At 45.9% G+C, this 16,326-nt stretch overlaps 2 protein-coding genes across 5 annotated transcripts; one reads left to right on the top strand and one right to left on the bottom strand.

Moving 5' to 3' along the window:
* The first annotated feature begins 738 nt into the window (after window positions 1-738).
* zbtb39 (zinc finger and BTB domain containing 39) lies at window positions 739-10,680 on the top strand. Of its 4 annotated transcripts, none has more exons than XR_015107123.1 (6): window positions 739-839; window positions 3,606-3,642; window positions 3,885-5,066; window positions 5,400-5,759; window positions 6,565-8,189; window positions 9,299-10,680. XR_015107123.1 is itself a non-coding variant. In XM_086159737.1 (5 exons), the coding sequence occupies exons 3-5, from the start codon at window positions 3,918-3,920 to the stop codon at window positions 7,495-7,497; spliced, it is 2,442 nt and encodes an 813-aa protein (XP_086015863.1). In that variant the 5' UTR covers window positions 739-839; window positions 3,606-3,642; window positions 3,885-3,917; the 3' UTR covers window positions 7,498-8,746. The 4 variants fall into 4 exon arrangements, 2 of the variants coding, with proteins under 2 accessions (XP_086015863.1, XP_086015864.1); XR_015107124.1 differs by lacking the exon at window positions 9,299-10,680 and having other exon boundaries at window positions 6,565-7,573; window positions 7,849-8,746; XM_086159737.1 differs by lacking the exon at window positions 9,299-10,680 and having other exon boundaries at window positions 6,565-8,746.
* On the bottom strand, window positions 10,353-13,083 carry ackr5 (atypical chemokine receptor 5). The gene is made up of 2 exons (XM_086159739.1): window positions 12,857-13,083; window positions 10,353-12,329 (listed from the first exon to the last, which is right to left on the bottom strand). Exon 2 carries the CDS (start codon window positions 12,324-12,326, stop codon window positions 11,223-11,225), a length of 1,104 nt encoding a protein of 367 aa, XP_086015865.1. The 5' UTR covers window positions 12,327-12,329; window positions 12,857-13,083; the 3' UTR covers window positions 10,353-11,222.
* Window positions 13,084-16,326: the final 3,243 nt, after the last annotated feature.

A 16,326-nucleotide genomic window follows, 5' to 3' on the forward strand; every position in this document is an offset into this window, starting at 1 on the left:
TCAAACAATATACAATAAACCGTTTTGTTTTTTTAAATAACATTATTTTGACTACCCGTGTCATTCTGTCTCAGTGCATAACGCATATTGTTCTAAAGTGACTGCAGTGATTGGGACGTTCGTGGTCACCAGAAGATGGAGCCTGTTGACCAAAATACTGGATTAATGTGGAATGCGACAGACCTGGAGGTCAAGCATTCATTGTAGCTTTCCTATAATTGTTCATATATACAAAATGTATTGAATATTTTTTGAGGGGATGTATTCATAGAATGTCAAGAGTATTTGATATTTCCGCGTATAACAGAATTATAAACCATAGTTTCAGATCGCCATAAAAGTAAAGACAAATGGTATAATTTGATATCACAAAAATATGCTATTGTCCCCCGTTTACACCAAACAACAATGTTCACCTGCCGGAAACCAAGTGAATGCAGCATGACTGCTCGGGACTCAAGGAATTTTTCACTATTCAAGTAAAACTACAGTAAGGGCCTACAAGTCAACCTCCTCCCAGGAATGTTAGAAATATGTCATTAAGAAAAAAGTTCTTCAACATCAGCAAGAGTCTTTTAGAAATGTAAATTTCCAAGAATGTATATATATTTAAGCAAATCGCTAAAAATGTTAAATGAAAAACAGATCCGTAAACAGGGTGATATACCCGACTCTGCCAGTAGGTGGCGATGTTCCGTGCGTCTGTTCTCTTACGTCATCAAAAGGCGACAGACGATGAAAATGGCCGTTTTTCATCGGTTCTAATTGATTTCACAGAAGGTAGTCTCTGGAAACAACCCGTAGCCGCCGGTTCGCCGCCCGCCGACGCCGTTTGATGGGTGAGTGTCGCCGAGGAGGACTGAGAAAAACATCGGCTATCTGATTTTTCCACCCCCGAGCGGTTTAATGGGGTTAAAACACGTCGAATAGTAAGTGAACAGAGTCGCTTCGCTGAGCCCGAGTTGGACCGAACCGGCGCAGGGAACGTCCTAAACCCGCGGTTCAAGTCTTAACTTACACACCTGGTTCGGTTAGTGGTCGACGTCCCGGTGTGTTCTGGGACAAAAAAGCGGAAAAAAATTAGCTCTGTTTTTAACAAGAACCTAAACAGGTTATTACTACCAACATTCATAAGTAACAGTGACAAAAGATACTGAAGCGTCAGCTGCTACTTAACGTAGACCTTTAATAACATCAGTCTTTACAGCCATGTTTAAAACTCTTTAATTTTGTAAGAATTTTTAAAAGTTTCTTTTTTTCCCCAGAACGAGACACCCCTAACAATGCGAAAGTAAATATCCAGTTAAAATGAGGATATGTAAGACATTTCACTCTATCCCATTTTTAAAAATGTGTTTTACTGTCTGACAACAATAGCAGGTAGTGTTCTTTCACAAGGCCCGTCTCTGTCCTCTGTCACTTAACATTAGTCTTGAGGCAGAGCTGGGTGTGTCTAATCCAGGTGAAAAGTTGACAACTGTCAGATCATTTTCTGTTAACATTCTATTTTCTGATAGTCTCTGTACTTTTCCACTTCTCACTCTGAGACATACTCCCTTTTCTGCACTTTCCATTTCATTCCCGTGAGAGACAATCCCATTGATGCTCTCAAGGTCCTGCAATGGCCCTGAAGATAGTTCCTATCTCACATTCCATTTCTGTCTGTTTTTGCTACCTGTTCTGCGTGTAACATCATACTTCTCAATGCCTGTATTGCTTACTCCTTCGTATAAAGGGGACTCACTATAACCAATAAATCAGAGTCCTGCTGGAAGAAAAGCAGAAACAGTTTCTGTCTCTGTTTCTCTCTAGTCCCAATGTATGCTATAGGCCTCATCCACCATCAGCTAGGAGATCCGGACCCTAGCCTTGGACTGAGAGGGCGAGGAGGGCTACCACGGTTTCCGGAGCTCGCCACCACTGCCTCGCTTAAAGACCGTCCTCAACAACAACTAGTTTCAAATTTGTCATCACTGTGCGCATCACTGTCTAATTCAGTTTAAAGTGAATCGAATCTCAATAGCCCAATAGTCTCAGATTCTCACACTGCAAGAAATGTAAAATTACTAAAGCCTCACTTGACAGCATATACTGGTCCTGTCTGACATTATTTGAGGTTCTCAATATTTGTTCAGGCCCTAACCCTCTATTTGGTATCACTGATGATCATGTGACTTAAAAGACAGGCCCTGTTGTTCTTTTTCCTGCTGGCGAAGCACACAATGCTGCCCCTAACTGTCCAACACAACGGCTCCATGACCTTATGTCCTCTTCTTATTCTTATTCTCCTCCTTTGTGCTACATCTCTTCAGCGGTCGCCACAGCGAATCAACTTCCTCCATCTAATTTCTGCATCTTCTCACACAAGCAGACTTCATGTCCTCTTCCACTACATCCATAAATCTCCTCATTGGTTTTCTTCCAGGCCTCCTGTCCGGCAATTCCAACCTCATCATCCTTCTGCACTATTCTCCCTCTTTACAATCTCAGTCTGGCCTCTGACTTTATCTCCAAAATGTCTGATACGTGCTTTCCATCTGACGGACTCATTCCTGATGCACCTCAGCATCTTCATTTCTGCTTCCTCCAGCTTTGCCTCCTGCCTTTTTCTCAAACGCTGGTCTCACCACTGTCTTGTAAACCTTTCCTTTTTGCCGATGATCTTTTATCACACATTACTCGTGACACTTCTCTCCACCTGCTCCAACCTGCTTGACCTTATGTCCGTTTCATAACCGGTAAAAAAAAAAAATTAGAATCTCACTTCAGTGACCTTTTACAGAATATGGGTCCCTTTCCTAGATGTATTCTAGAATGTACAAAAAAAATCTGACTCCGACACCTGTTGTTAATAAGCACGACTCCATCATGACATGTGAGATACTCGGGGAGATACTGAAACTTTTCTGGTCATTCCTATTTTCTGTCTTTTTTCGGTTTTGTATTTTTTGTTTGTAAGAAAAACTGTTAATATAACGGCAATGATTAAAATGAAATGAGGATGAAAAACAAAATCAAATTGAATTTTAAACAAATTTTTAGACAGACTTTTAAACTGTTCATAGAATATTTGATTCATCGGTTGGTTGAATTTTACTTAAGATAGTGTTTTTGTTTTTAAATTCAACAGTTATTGTGTATATTTAGAAACCTACTTTTTGAAGTTTGTGACAGCTTGCCATATGAGAGTGGGGCATTTAATAGTCAATTATTTCCAGGTTCAGAGTTTCAGTCAAAATTGTTCCCCAATTTTCTGACACTTCCCCTGCTATTTATTTTACTGCTAGTTAGTATCTTTTGCTAGTTTTTAGGACCATATATTCAATCAGCCTGAGACAAAATGCGAGGTCTACGTGTGTTCCCTTTTGATGGACAAGGACGGTTCAAGTTCGGTTTGAGACAGAATTTCTGATTCCATGATATAATGTTTGTTTTGTAAATGAACTCTTATATAGCGCTTTACACCACTGTCAGTGTTGTGTGTGACTCAGTGACTCATTGTTTTCTTGTCACAAATCCTCCATTGACAGTATTCCACGAGAAAATGTGAACGTTTTGTTGTTGCAGAAAGTTGATTTTATCTTTTTTTTCCTTTATTTGATTAGACGATGGAGGGCCGGTTTGCAACATTATTGACTCAAGGTGAGCAAAGACACACATATTAATGCGCACACTGTTAACTGCTGATAAGTATTTCCTACAGAATGGTAATAATAATCATTTTTATGAGAGATCTCTTTCACATTATTTCCGGCTGTTTAGTTAGCTGAAGTAAATATGCAAATAATCAGTCCAAATGAGCTGAAATGGCTACTGTCTGTGTTTATTTACTCGTTGCAGTGACGAAAACTGTCTCCCCCTGCTGATCCCCTGTGTCCTTGCAGGCCTTTAGCCCCCCAGCAGTCTCAGCAGCAGGGATGAGGATCCGGCTGCAGGGTCCGAGCCACGCCAGCAGCCTTCTCGCCGAGCTCAACCGCTGCCGCCAGTCTCGCCGTTACTGCGATGTTTTTCTGCAGGTGGGGAACCGCACGTTCCCGGCGCACCGCGCCGTGCTGGCCTGCGCCGGCACCTACTTCCGCAACCTGTTCACCCGTACCCCAGCGGTGCCGTCCACCGCCGCCTTCTCCCTGGAGTTCATTTCCCCCGCCAACTTTGAGAAGGTGCTGACCTTTGTGTACACGGGCGAGATCCTGACGGATCTCATAGATGTAGGGGTTCTGTACGAGCTGGCCGAGCGGCTGGGCGTCGGGGAGCTGGTGAGGGCATGTCACGCCACCTTCCCTGACCTGCAGGCGTCCGTGTCGGCGAACTGTAAAACGAGCAGCCCCGCTCACCTCCAGGAGCCGGTCGTAGCGGCGGCCGGCCCCGCCACAGTTGCCACCAGCGTCACCTCCGTATCCGCCTCCTCCGCGTGTTCGTCCGCCGCGTCCTGCTCCTCCTTGTCGTCGTCGGCAGCCCCGACTCCCGCCGCCGCCGGAACACTGACTCTGGACCTGAAGGCGGAGGACATCCAGTCTCACATCGGCTACGGCCAGATGACAGCCGATCACCACCTGACAGGAGGACACACTCTTCTACCAAGCGGTCACTCCGGCGATGGCAGCGGCATTCTGCCTCTGGGTCTCCATCTGAAGACTGAGCAGGGGCTGGAGGAGGAAGAGGAGGAGGAGGAGGAGGAGGACGGCAGCAGATCGGGGCGAGAGGTTTTCGACAGCAGGGATCCAGCGGCGTCCGACTCTTGCTCCTTCCCCGATTCTTCGGCCCAGCTGGGGGCAAATGCCTGCCCCTCGATGGCCTCCACGGGTGTGGCCGCGGGCAACCTGCAGGGTAAGCAAGCGGAGGCGGGAGCAGCCGACGCCTCGGGGGACAGCGGGCTGATGTTTGGCGAGGCGGATACCGAGGAGGTACTGCGAGAAAACGGCGCAATGGAGGAGCATTGGAGGCAGCTGGCGGGGGACATTATCGAGCTGAGCGACGACGAGAACTTTATGGAGGATGGGGAGGAGGAGGAGGATGAAGACGACCTCGTGTGCCTGGAAAACGGGGAGGGCGGAAACTCCAGTCAGGTAAATGCTGACATACTGAATATCGTCGCCTTCTTAAAATAATCGCTAACAATCGGAAAAAAGGTTTTCAGATGCATTAAGTTGATCGGGCAAAAACATCATTTTTTGTCAAAAGGTGACAATACAGTATTTGTCTTTGTTTGGGCGGTGAAATTCACGATAATCAATACTGAAACAAAACTGATTTTTTTTATTTTACATCGTTTAAAAGCAGCTGCTTCTGACACACCTCTTAATGACAGAACACAATCCGAGATCTTTATTGCTCCCCCGGTTTCCTTTGCTTTTCGAATTCAATGTCTAGACGTCCGCTCTGACCGTCCTCCTCTCCAGGTGCCGGCGTCTCTGCTGTCCTGTAAGGCCTGCGGCACGTCGCTCCCCTTGGACCCCGCCGCCATCAGGAGGCATGCCGAGACCCACCTGACGGAGCTCGGCCAGTGCCGGCTCTGCGGGCTCTCCTTCCCGGACCACGCCGCCGCCGCCGCCCACACCCTCACCCACGTGGGCCTTCAGCTCCTCACCTGTGACATGTGCCACCTGCAGTTCTGCAGTCGGAACAAGCTGCTGCGCCACCACCGCCAGGCGGCGTCCGGATACACGCTGCCGCAGCGGGCGCTGACCTGCGGCGGCCTCGGCCCCACCGCCGAGCTCCAGTGCGTCATCTGCAGCAAAACCCTCGGCAGGAACCTGCAGGTAGGTGGACGTTCGGAGGGGGACTTCTCAGCTGCAGATATTGTTGGGGGTCACGTGACATCTCCGCCGGATGCAAAATAATCTGTACAGTAGAACCTCGGCTTACGAATGCCCCAGATTTTGATTGACCTGAGAACAAGCCTCAGTACAACAAACTTGCGGCCTTTTTCGCATTGTGGTAGCGTCGCAAGCAGTCGTGAACGCCTCTCTGCGTTGTTTACATCGTTCACTGTTGTTTTTCCTGTTATATCGCTATGTTTGTGCTTTTTTTTTTGTCTCAGTACGTTAGCCCATATTTCAACTCCCAAAGAGCTTAAAATGCTAGTAATAGTGGTGTTGAGAAAAAGTTGAAAATTACAGATCTGAACAAGGAAATAATAGGTAAAAGCAGTGAAAGCGGCGTTCGTTTTACATATCTCACCTAGCACTACAGCGCGGCTAAGTCAACCATCTGTACGATCCTGAAGAACAAAGATGCGTTTAAGACGTCGAATGTTGGGTTGATGAAAGACAGTCTCATGCGAGAAGGCTTTACTTTTGCTGATTTAGTGAAGGAAAAGCTGAGTGCAAGTGCTGGCAAGAGGAGAAAGAACACCGGGAACACAGTAATAATGAAGGTTGTCTTTAATTCCTTTCAGTATTTTTGCCCCAAATAAACCGCTAAAGAGTATAGTATCTCTTTTGGGTCTGGAGAACCAATTTACATTGATTCGGTTCATGAACGGAGTCAAAGCACTATTTAAATTCATAAGCCGAGGTTCTATTTTACATCGATTTGGGGGTGAAATGTGTGTCTCCTCTCCAGGCTGTGCGGGATCACCTGCTGGTCCACGTGTGTCCTCAAAGCCTGAGCTGCAGCGTGTGTCGCCTCCCGCAGCCGTCACTGTGCGCCCTGCTGTGGCACGCCCTCGACCACCTCGGCCTGCCCGTCTTCAGCTGCCCCCACTGCGCTCACTGCTTCGTGGAGCGCCACCTGCTGGACAGACACATGGCCCTGCACGCCGAGGAGGCGGCCACCAGGGAGAGGGAGCGCTCGGCGCTGAGGGGGCTGGGACTGCTCGGGGACGCCGTCGGGGGCAGGGCGGAGGAGCTGCAGTGCTTCCTGTGCCCGCAGACGTTCCGCTCCTCCTCGGCGTTCCAGTACCACCTTAGCCTGCACAGCGGCGAGCCTCCCGGCGCCACCTGGTCGGGAAAGCGCAAGGCCGATCAGTCTCTGGAGGGGCCGCCGACATCCTGCCCCTCCTCCTTTCCCCGTGACGGCGGGGGACTCGTCAAGGTCGGCGGCTTAGGCGTGGGCTACAGTTTGCCCGAGAAGTTCTTCCAGGGGCCCGGCCTCCTCGCCGCAACGCCCTCCAACGGGAGCTCGGCGCAGGACGGGGGAGCGGGAGCCGCCGGGGTCCGGGGAAAGTGGTACCGCTGTCGCTACTGCGGGAAGCGATTCGCCCACTCCGGGGAATTCACCTACCACCTGCGCATCCACACGGGGGAGAAGCCCTACCAGTGCAAGGTGTGTCTGCGCTTCTTCAGGGGCAGGTCCACCATGATCTGCCACCTGAAGACGCACGCCGGCGCCCTCATGTACCGCTGCACCGTCTGCGGCCTCTACTTCTCCACCCTGAAGCTGGTGTCGTCCCACATGGAGCTCCACAAAGACCACTTGCCCCCGGACTTCAACATCGAACAGACCTTCATGTACAACGACCACTCCAAGGAGCCGCTGCCCGCCGCCGACTCCTGATCCATTCCGACCCGATCCAGGTCCTCTCTTCATCCGCTGCCGCGCGCGCTCATCATCGCACGGCGTGAAATCGTAGGTGCGAATTTATCTGACGGGAAACGGGCGGGAATCCGATTTACGTTTGCCTCTTTTAACCCTCATATTATGTCAAGGGTCAATTTAACCCACTTCACCCATTGACCCAATGGGTCAAATTGACCCTTAACTTACTTAATATGAGGGTTAAAAACTTCATCCCGATTTGATTCGTTCTAAAAAAAAAAAAAAAAAAAAAAAATACAGATTAGGAAGTAATTGGACAGAAATTTGAAAACTTGACCAAACCCCAGTTGAACTTGTGTTATTTTACAGTACACTAAAAGCTCAGCATCATACGGCCAATAGAGAGCCAAGCGTCGGTCCGAACCCCAACCACATGTCGCAGCTCAGCTGAAACCTTTTTGTAAGTTGCTGTTTTTATTTTTTATACATTGTCAATCAGACATCGGTTTACAAATCAATCGACCATCGACGATTTGGTGGGCTGCCTTAACAGTAGATCGCCCGCCTGTTCGAATTCCAAAGGACGGACGGGGTTCCGGGTTCTGATCAGTGCGCAGGCAGGCGAAACCAAATCTGCGATGACGTCGTCGGCCGTGACAGGAAGTGATGAGTTGTGGAGGCGAAGGACTGACCGACAAGACGAACATCCGGTGAGGAGCTTCTGCCTTCTAGGGACGGAGAGGAAAGCGGCCACGCGGGGGCGGTGTATCCCGTTGCACGATGGGGAGGGTGGAACCGCGGGCAATCTCATTGGAGGGGCTTCAATTCTGGGATATTAATCTGAATTTCCGAAAAGTTTCGATGTAGAAACGGACGTTTACCGAAGCTCTAAGTTACTGTATAAAGGACTGAAATCAATCTTTTTTCATCAAAATAGAAAGTCCCAACAACCACAGGAGCAATTTGCAGAGGTTCAGGTTACTCACAGAGCCCCCCTGTGTCTGCAGCTGGAAATGCATGTAGGGATTGCAAAGATAGTTGATTTATTAATTCTAAATCTAGTTTCATGGACACTCAATCAGTTGGAAATAAACAAGTGTTTAACAAGAGCAATATAGAATTGAATTGGAAAAAATGATGATCAATGTCTCCGAAATTATAATAAAAAAAAAAAATCCATAAATTATTTTTCTAATTTAAAGCCCTTTTTCTTAGCTAAATGTTGTGTTTTTTTTAATCATTTTAACCTTTTTTTTAATTGTTTTTTTTTATTTTTATTTTTTTATTCAGGTCCCACTAAGGACATTCTGGCAGAAAGATAGCAGAGACTTAACTTTTACCAAAGGTAAAATACCTGATCAATAATCAACATAGCTCCTCACTGTAGTACAGACGGTACAATACGCTCCCTCTCGCAGTTTGCGTCGCCGAAGCGGTCACCCAAACAACAGAAATAGGTTTAAAGGGAAATTTTAAGAAAAGGGGGGGGGGGGGGGAGTCTTTCATGATGTTTCTGAACGTGTCTGTCGGTCACATGACCTGCTGTGCGCCATGAACGTGTCCACCCACACTTGTGAAATGTCTTACCTCATATTTATGATACCAGTATTTATTGTTTTTATGCTTTTATACATCTCATTGTCTGTTTGGGAAACTTTCTGAATGTTGGCCTTTTTTTAAAAAAAAAAAAAAAAAACAAATATTTTTGAGTTTTTACAAGGAACTGAATAAACGCCCCTCGGAGGACGAGCTGCGCCCGAGAAGCGTTTTTTTTTTTTTTTTTTTTTTTTTTTTTAATATTTGATTTTATTGTGTGTAGTGTTTTCACAGTGTCCTGCATCCATCATCACAATTTCAGTGATGAAGCGGCAGAATTCTGCGTCACGTGCTGGACCTCGTGCCTCCGAGGGCCGCTGACCTCCGACCCCGCCGAAGCCTTGTCACTTCCTCCCATTGTGCCATCTGCCGTCCCCGATACCCCCTTTTCCTCCCCCCAGCTTTCTTATCGCGTAAGGCCTGACACATTCCAGGAACGCCGCTAAAAGGGGGGGGGGGGGGCAGGCGATTATTGAGTGCAAGACCAGCAAAGTGGCTCGTTGGATAAACGCAAACAGGCTCATCATCAAAAATGAGAATAGAGAATAAACAAGAAACCCCAAGAAGTCAGTTCTGTTGAAACTGACAAGGTGTTTCCAACTCCCAAAATGACAGGGAGTTGTCCCTAAAAAAAAAAAAAAAAAAAATCAACAATTAGCTAGAAATGACCTGGGATAACCTTTTTTAAATTTAAACTTAAACTTAAAATGATCAATGAATGGCCCCCCTGAACTTTTGCAGATTATTGAACCTTTTCCCTCAGCGAATGAGATGAAGTCAGAAAGCAGTCACGTAATCGGAATTATTCATTTATTAAAAGACTGACAGTGATTGACAGGGAAAGAGGTCTGGAATTTCCAAACGCTCCCTCTCGGATGTCACGTTCAGGTCCTTTTTTTTTTATTTCTTTCATAATGTTTCTCCTTGTTCCAGGCCTTCAGGAGGAACAAAATCAAATTTGCTGCACAATTTCATAATGAAACCTTTTTTTTCCTCCTCTCTCTCTATTTATATTTATTCATGCTTTTCTTCACTGGCTTTTCTGCCTTTCACTGGAGAAGGGAGAAAAGTCAAGCGATTCCTACCTTTTGTCTGTTTATGTTTAGGATTTTAAGAAAAAAAAAAACAGACACGAAGTATGACATCCCTTATTAGTTGGAGGAAAAGACAGATTGTCATGGTGACAACTTTTCTTTTGTCAAGTTCAATGACAAGAAAAAAAAAAAAAAACATTCAGGGCTGAAAAGTGAAGCCGATGAGAAAGTGCTTTAAACCTGCATTCTGACTAGCAGGAGGTAATGTTTTATCTATTTTTTTTTTTTTTCTTGATTGATGTTTTCCAAATTTTGGTCTCATTCTCCAGTTTCACGTCTTCTTGTATGGGAAAAAAAAAACATATAAATATATATATGTATGTTTTGGAAAAAAATCATACTTAAGGGCATGGCTGCCTTTTAAATTGTTGCCGCGGTGATGTTTGAGTCCCCAATATGTTCAGCAATATAACGACTGCCAGTCGTTAAAAGTGTGGATTCAAAAACATGTGAAAATAGGGATTGCTGGTATTTTCTTTTGCATCGTTTTTACTAAATTGTCTTTCAAAAATTTCAAATTTCTTCAAAAATTTCTTTCAAAATTTGTATTTTGCCAGAAGCTGGGTTAAACTGTGAAAATATAATAACATGATTACAATATATGAGTTCCTAAAAATTAGAAAAGAAGAGAGGATTTGCAGAGATTGTGACAGCTGATGAGAAATTACATTAAAAAAAAAATTAAATTTCAGCAATTTTTCTCAGGAACAAGCAAAGGAGGAACAGAAAGGGTTGTGAAAGCGATAAGGAAAAGACAATCATTTTAAGGACTTATACTGAGAATTTGCAAAACTGCAAATTAAAGGGAAATATAATTAAGGAAATATTGAGACTTTGGGGTAGAAAAAAAGGAAAATATTCTATATTCTAGCATCAAGTAGTGACTGAGACATTTGTCACGGCGAACCTGACATGTGGGAATCACAAGGTGTCGGCGTCCCCCCGCTGGCCAATAGAAACAAAGCGGCAGCTCCACTTCCACACCTGGAGGCTCCGCCCACTTTTTTTTTTCTTTTTTTTTTTTTAAACGTCCCCAGCCGGAAGCTGCCAGTCCTACGATCCGACGAAGGAATGACTTGTACTTGCGTCGCTCAGCTTGCGCTGCTTCCCCACCGCGGCGCCGCCTCCCCCGTTGGGAGCGCCGGCCTGGGCGCCGGCCTGGGCGCCGGCGGCCCCGGGACCCCCCAGCCCTTCCTTGTGGATGTAGGTCACCACGGTGTTGACCAGGTTATTGCGGAAACTCTTGCTGAGGAAGTTGTAGAGGATTGGATTGGCGACGCAGTGGAACAGCGACAGACCCTGGACCACGCTGAAGGAGAAGTAAAGCATCTCCACCATGTTGCAGCTGAACATCCAGGGGCCAAGATCGTCGATGATGATGAGGAAGATGACCAGGTGGAGCGGCAGCCAGCACACCACGAACACCAGGGAGTAGACGTGCACCAGCCAGACGTCCCGCCGGTCCTGCACGTCGGGCGCCGTCCGCACGGCGCGGGCGATCAGCACGTTGCAGGTGATGATGACGGCGGCCGGGCCCAGGAACTGGAAGATCAGGCAGAGGAAGCCCACCGACACGAACCACTCGATGTAGTTCTGCTCGGGTAGCATGTAGCACCCCGGTTCGTCCCACTCCAGCAGGTCCACGTGGATGTTCTCCATCAGTGCTAGCAGGAGGGAGAGCGCCCACAGGACGCCGCATACCACCCAGCGCCGCCGGCCCGCCACCGGGAGCAGGGCGGGGAAGGAGGGCCTGGCGAGCGACAGGTAGCGCTCCAGCGTCATGAGCGCCAGGAAGAAGGAGCTGCTGTAGAAGTTGACCAGGTAGACCAGGTTGGTGACCTTACACAGGAAGCGACCCCACAGCCACACCTTGTTCACCGTCACCTCCAACATGAAGAAAGGTAAGACCACGATCACCATCAGGTCCGACAGGCTCACGTTGATTATGCAGAACAGCACGCCGTTGGCCGAGTGGCGCCGCCGCCAGTTGACCCAGACCACCAGCAGGTTCTCCAGCAGGCCGACGGTGAAGATGAAGAGGTAGAGGAGGAAGAGGGCGATGCGGCGTTGGTCCATGTCCAGCTTGATTGTGCATTCGTAGACGAACCAGGGCGTGTTGTTGTGGTTCTGGTGCTCCGGGGGGTCGTCCACGCTCATGGTCTGCAGCCGGGAGGAAGAAGGAAGACCCGAGTTAACGAATTTGACGAATTTGCTGCCGAGCGGCGTCAAACGCACATCGTGGAAAGGATCGTTTTAAAGAAAAAAAGTTTTTCTTCCCCTTTCGGCTTTACCCTCCGGGGGTCGACACGGCCAATCAACTTTCTCCATCCAACCCTATTCTCTATATCCTCCTCTCTCACACCAACAACCTTCATATCTTCTCTCACCACATCCATAAATCTTCTCTTTGGCTTGCCTCGAAACCTCCCGCTATCATCGATTAATAATCGATGATAAACCAAGAACGTTTGATAATGCACGCACGCGCAAACACACATGTCGAAGGCTTAGTTGTCAAGAGAAGTTTCCAAACTCTGGGTTGAAAAAACAGGCAAGAAGCAGAAAGTTGTGTGTCGCTACTTGCGCGGACCCTGGGTGGTCCCACACACACACACACACACACACAAGCAGTGTTACACAATCTAGGGCGGGGTGATTGGAATCGGCGGAGAGACATTTTTATTTACCTCGGAGCGACGGGGGCGAAGGCGATGAAGACGAGGAGGAGCGCCGGAGCCTCCCGAGGCCTGCTGGGTTTCTTGCGGGGGAAACCTGAGAGCGTTGCGCGTGTCGGGGATTCTCTGCGACTCCTTCCTGCTGGGATGGCGAGGATCGTCTGAGGAGGTCCCATCCTCCTGTTAAACACCGTCCCCTGAAAGGACGTCCTCCTCATGTTGCCCCCCCCCTCCCCGACCCAGGGGTCAGAACCCACAGGAGGATCTCCAGACGGGTGATTCTTAGATCAAGTTCTTAGATCAAGGGGGGGGGCTTTTTAAAATGGCACATCTTTAATTAAAAAAATCCAAAATATTAAGGAATAATAGCATATGAACACAAACAGGCACAGACAAACACATTAACAGATGCATGTACACCCCTTCACACACACACAAATGCCCGCCTCTGATTGTGTTTGCTGTGAAAATATAAAATGCACAAAATAAATGAACTGATGATAAAACGCAGACTTTTCTCCCAGGATTTGATAGAAATGCTCCTTTGCCTTTTTATCGTCTATTTTGATCCCAGTTCCACTTTTATCCTTCATTTAATTGTAATTTTTCCCTGCTTTTCACTTTAATATTATCCTTTCAAGTGATTTTATCTTCCAGGAGCTCCTTGAATAGTCACATGAATAATGTCTGGTGAATAAATTCACTCTGTTTTAGTTAGAAATTAATTCTTAGCACCGTAACCCGATCAAACCAAACAGGTCCCAGTTAAATTAGGAGATAAAATGACAGTTTTATTGCCAAGAAATTGGCAATAAATTATCCCCAAATTAGCTAGTAACTACACACAAATTAAGGAGAAAATACTGAACGGATCTTCAATTAAAAAATCAAAAATGTCAACGAATAATAGCGAGAAAACAATCAGACATGATAAAATGATCAAAATAATCAAATATCAAATAATCAAAATAACCTGCATTTTTAAGGATTTGCAATAAAATGAGTGAGAAATAACGTGTGTGTGTGTGTGTGTGTGTGTGCTTGTGTGACAGATAGAGAGAAAAAACAACAGATTCTCGCGGAGCATGATCCCCGCCCTCCCAGCATAATTGCCATAACCAAAAAAAATTTCAATCTGATTTTGCCACTGTCATGTGTGTGTCATTTATCTGTTTTCTGTTGTCCAGTGATTGTGTGTTTTTGTGCTTTTCCAGTAAGTGTGTGTGTGTGTTTTGGGGTGTTTTGGGGTATTTTGGCTACAAGCCGACGAACAGACACCCTCTTGGCTCCAAACAAAGACAGGAAGTGGGTCAGATTGAGGGTTGCGTTTGGGGGACTGGTGGGAAGCTGAGGCGGTGGGCTCTTTAACCTCACACACACTCACACACACACACTTTTGTGGGAATCAATTGCGAGTAGCAGTCAGTGAATGAAGACGTTTATCTTGCTGACCTTTTAAACTTTAGTTAATAACATCCTAATGGTTGTTATAGGTCATTATTAATTGCATGTTACTTTTTACAAGAATCATAATATGGTAAGATCGGTGGTTTTAAGACACCGATATGTGACTTAATTTGTTGTTTTCAGACGTTATTAGCGATTTTACTGGATCTTAGGTGAGAATGACGTTAACTAAGCTTTATTAAGGGAGTGTGGGAGGAGATTTGGTCAAAAGTAGCCTAACTAGCGTAGACGTTACTTATATGAGCTGCAAGGTTGTTTTCCTCAGGCGTCCATGTTGAACCAGACCCGGGGACGCCGGCCTCATCCGAGGACAGAAACTCGTGACTCCACGTCGAGCGCCAGGCGTTGCGACAGCAGAGGGTTTACGTTGCCTGATATTGGGTTCGGCGTCCCTCTCTCTCTCTTTCTCTCTCGCCTCCGGCTATCTGATTGTCCTCCTCCCCCTCGCAGCCCCCCCATCCTGCCGGTGTGTTTCCCCCCCCCAAGCCGGGCCCGGGTGTTCTGGTTAAAGACCCCGGCCGTCAGCAAATTCTCTCTCCCTGAAACAGGAAGGAACCTGTCAGCATCTTCTGCAGCTCCTGACCCTCCCGAGGGTCCGGAGGAACACGGAGCCGCAGCTCATCTGGGATGAGGATCCATCGGGGCAACAACACTTCAGGTCAAAATGATCGAGATTATTGTTTTTTTTTTGTTTTTTTTTATTATTCCAATTTAATTCATCCGTTTTTGTTTTTTTTAATTAATTTATTATTTATTATTTATTTTATTTATTTTATTTATTTTATTTATTATCTTATTATTATTTATTAAACTTCAGTCATCATTTCTAGCATATTTTCGTCTTTTTTTTCCTTTATTCTCACATGTATACTCATGGGTTTTTCATTTTTTATTCTTTTTTTTTTTTTGTTCCTGGCGATTTCTTACAGTAATAATACAAATACATAAAAACTCTTTTCCATATTTCCCGGCCATTTTCTGATTTTCATTTCGATTTCAACTGAATTCCAAATTTCCCCCAATTTTTCAAAATAATTTTGCCAATTTTTTTTTTTTTTTATTATTCCAATTTAATTCATCCGTTTTTGTTTTTTTTTATTATCGGAACTAAACTTCAATCATCATTTCTAGCATGTTTTTGTCTTTTTTTTTTTTCCTTTACTCTCACGTGTATACTCATGAGTTTTTCATTTTTTTACTCTTTTTTTTGTGTTCCTGGCAATTTCTTACAATAATAATATAAATACATGAAAACTCTTTTCCATATTTCCTGGCCATTTTCTGATTTTCATTTCGATTTCAACTGAATTCCAAATTTCCCCCAATTTTTCAAAATAATTTTGCCATTCGACCGGTCAGTTAGCCTTTTGTACACTCGAGTTGTAGCAATATAATTACACTATCGTAAGAGTCAGTATTTCTGTATAAAATCATAAGATCTTGAACTATAACCTATTCTCTTTCTTTCCCTCCTGCAGTAAAAATGTCTCGGATGCCCAAAAATACCAAACAACCACAAGGTCAGGGAGGGTGGTTCTTTATTCACAATGCAGTAATAATAACGTGTACTTCCGGTTATGAAAAGGACATAAGAATGCTACCTCAGGGCAGCATTAGTTGGGGGGTCACAGGCCAGTGTCTCCCTGAGCCGGTCCCAAGCCTGGTTAAATGCAGAGGGTTGCATCAGGAAGGGAAGCCGGCGTAAAACTTTTGCCAGAACCAAACATGCAACTCACAACTAATAACCAGATCATACTGGATCAGTCGAGGCCTGGGTTACCATTGGTACCGATGACCTACAGGAAACCAATGTAAACTGGGCTACTGTAGGCCAAAGAAGGAGAGGAGAGGCGTGTTCGGAAGCAGATAGAGAAGAGGAAAGGCACAAGTCTGGGACTGAGAATAGGGACTTTGAATATTGGGATTATGACAGGAAAAGGTAGACTGCCTAGAAGTTGTAGGTGAGAGTGTAGCCAGACAGCATAGGATGGTGGTTTGTAGGATCATGTATGGTT

Source organism: Fistularia commersonii, chromosome 14, assembly GCF_037954325.1.
Source record: "Fistularia commersonii isolate RoL2024-O1a breed Wild chromosome 14, RoL_Fcom_v1.0, whole genome shotgun sequence".
In the NCBI taxonomy this organism is placed as follows: domain Eukaryota; kingdom Metazoa; phylum Chordata; class Actinopteri; order Syngnathiformes; family Fistulariidae; genus Fistularia; species Fistularia commersonii.

What these genes read in the sequence shown, in the direction of transcription:
- zbtb39 (XM_086159737.1), top strand. Translation starts at nt 3,918, where the DNA reads ATGAGGATCCGGCTGCAGGGTCCGAGCCACGCCAGCAGCCTTCTCGCC. An exon ending in AGGGCGGAAACTCCAGTCAG is followed by an intron (nt 5,067 to 5,399) that starts GTAAATGCTGAC and finishes CCTCCTCTCCAG; the next exon opens with GTGCCGGCGTCTCTGCTGTC. An exon ending in CCCTCGGCAGGAACCTGCAG is followed by an intron (nt 5,760 to 6,564) that starts GTAGGTGGACGT and finishes TCTCCTCTCCAG; the next exon opens with GCTGTGCGGGATCACCTGCT.
- ackr5 (XM_086159739.1), bottom strand. Translation starts at nt 12,326, where the DNA reads ATGAGCGTGGACGACCCCCCGGAGCACCAGAACCACAACAACACGCCC.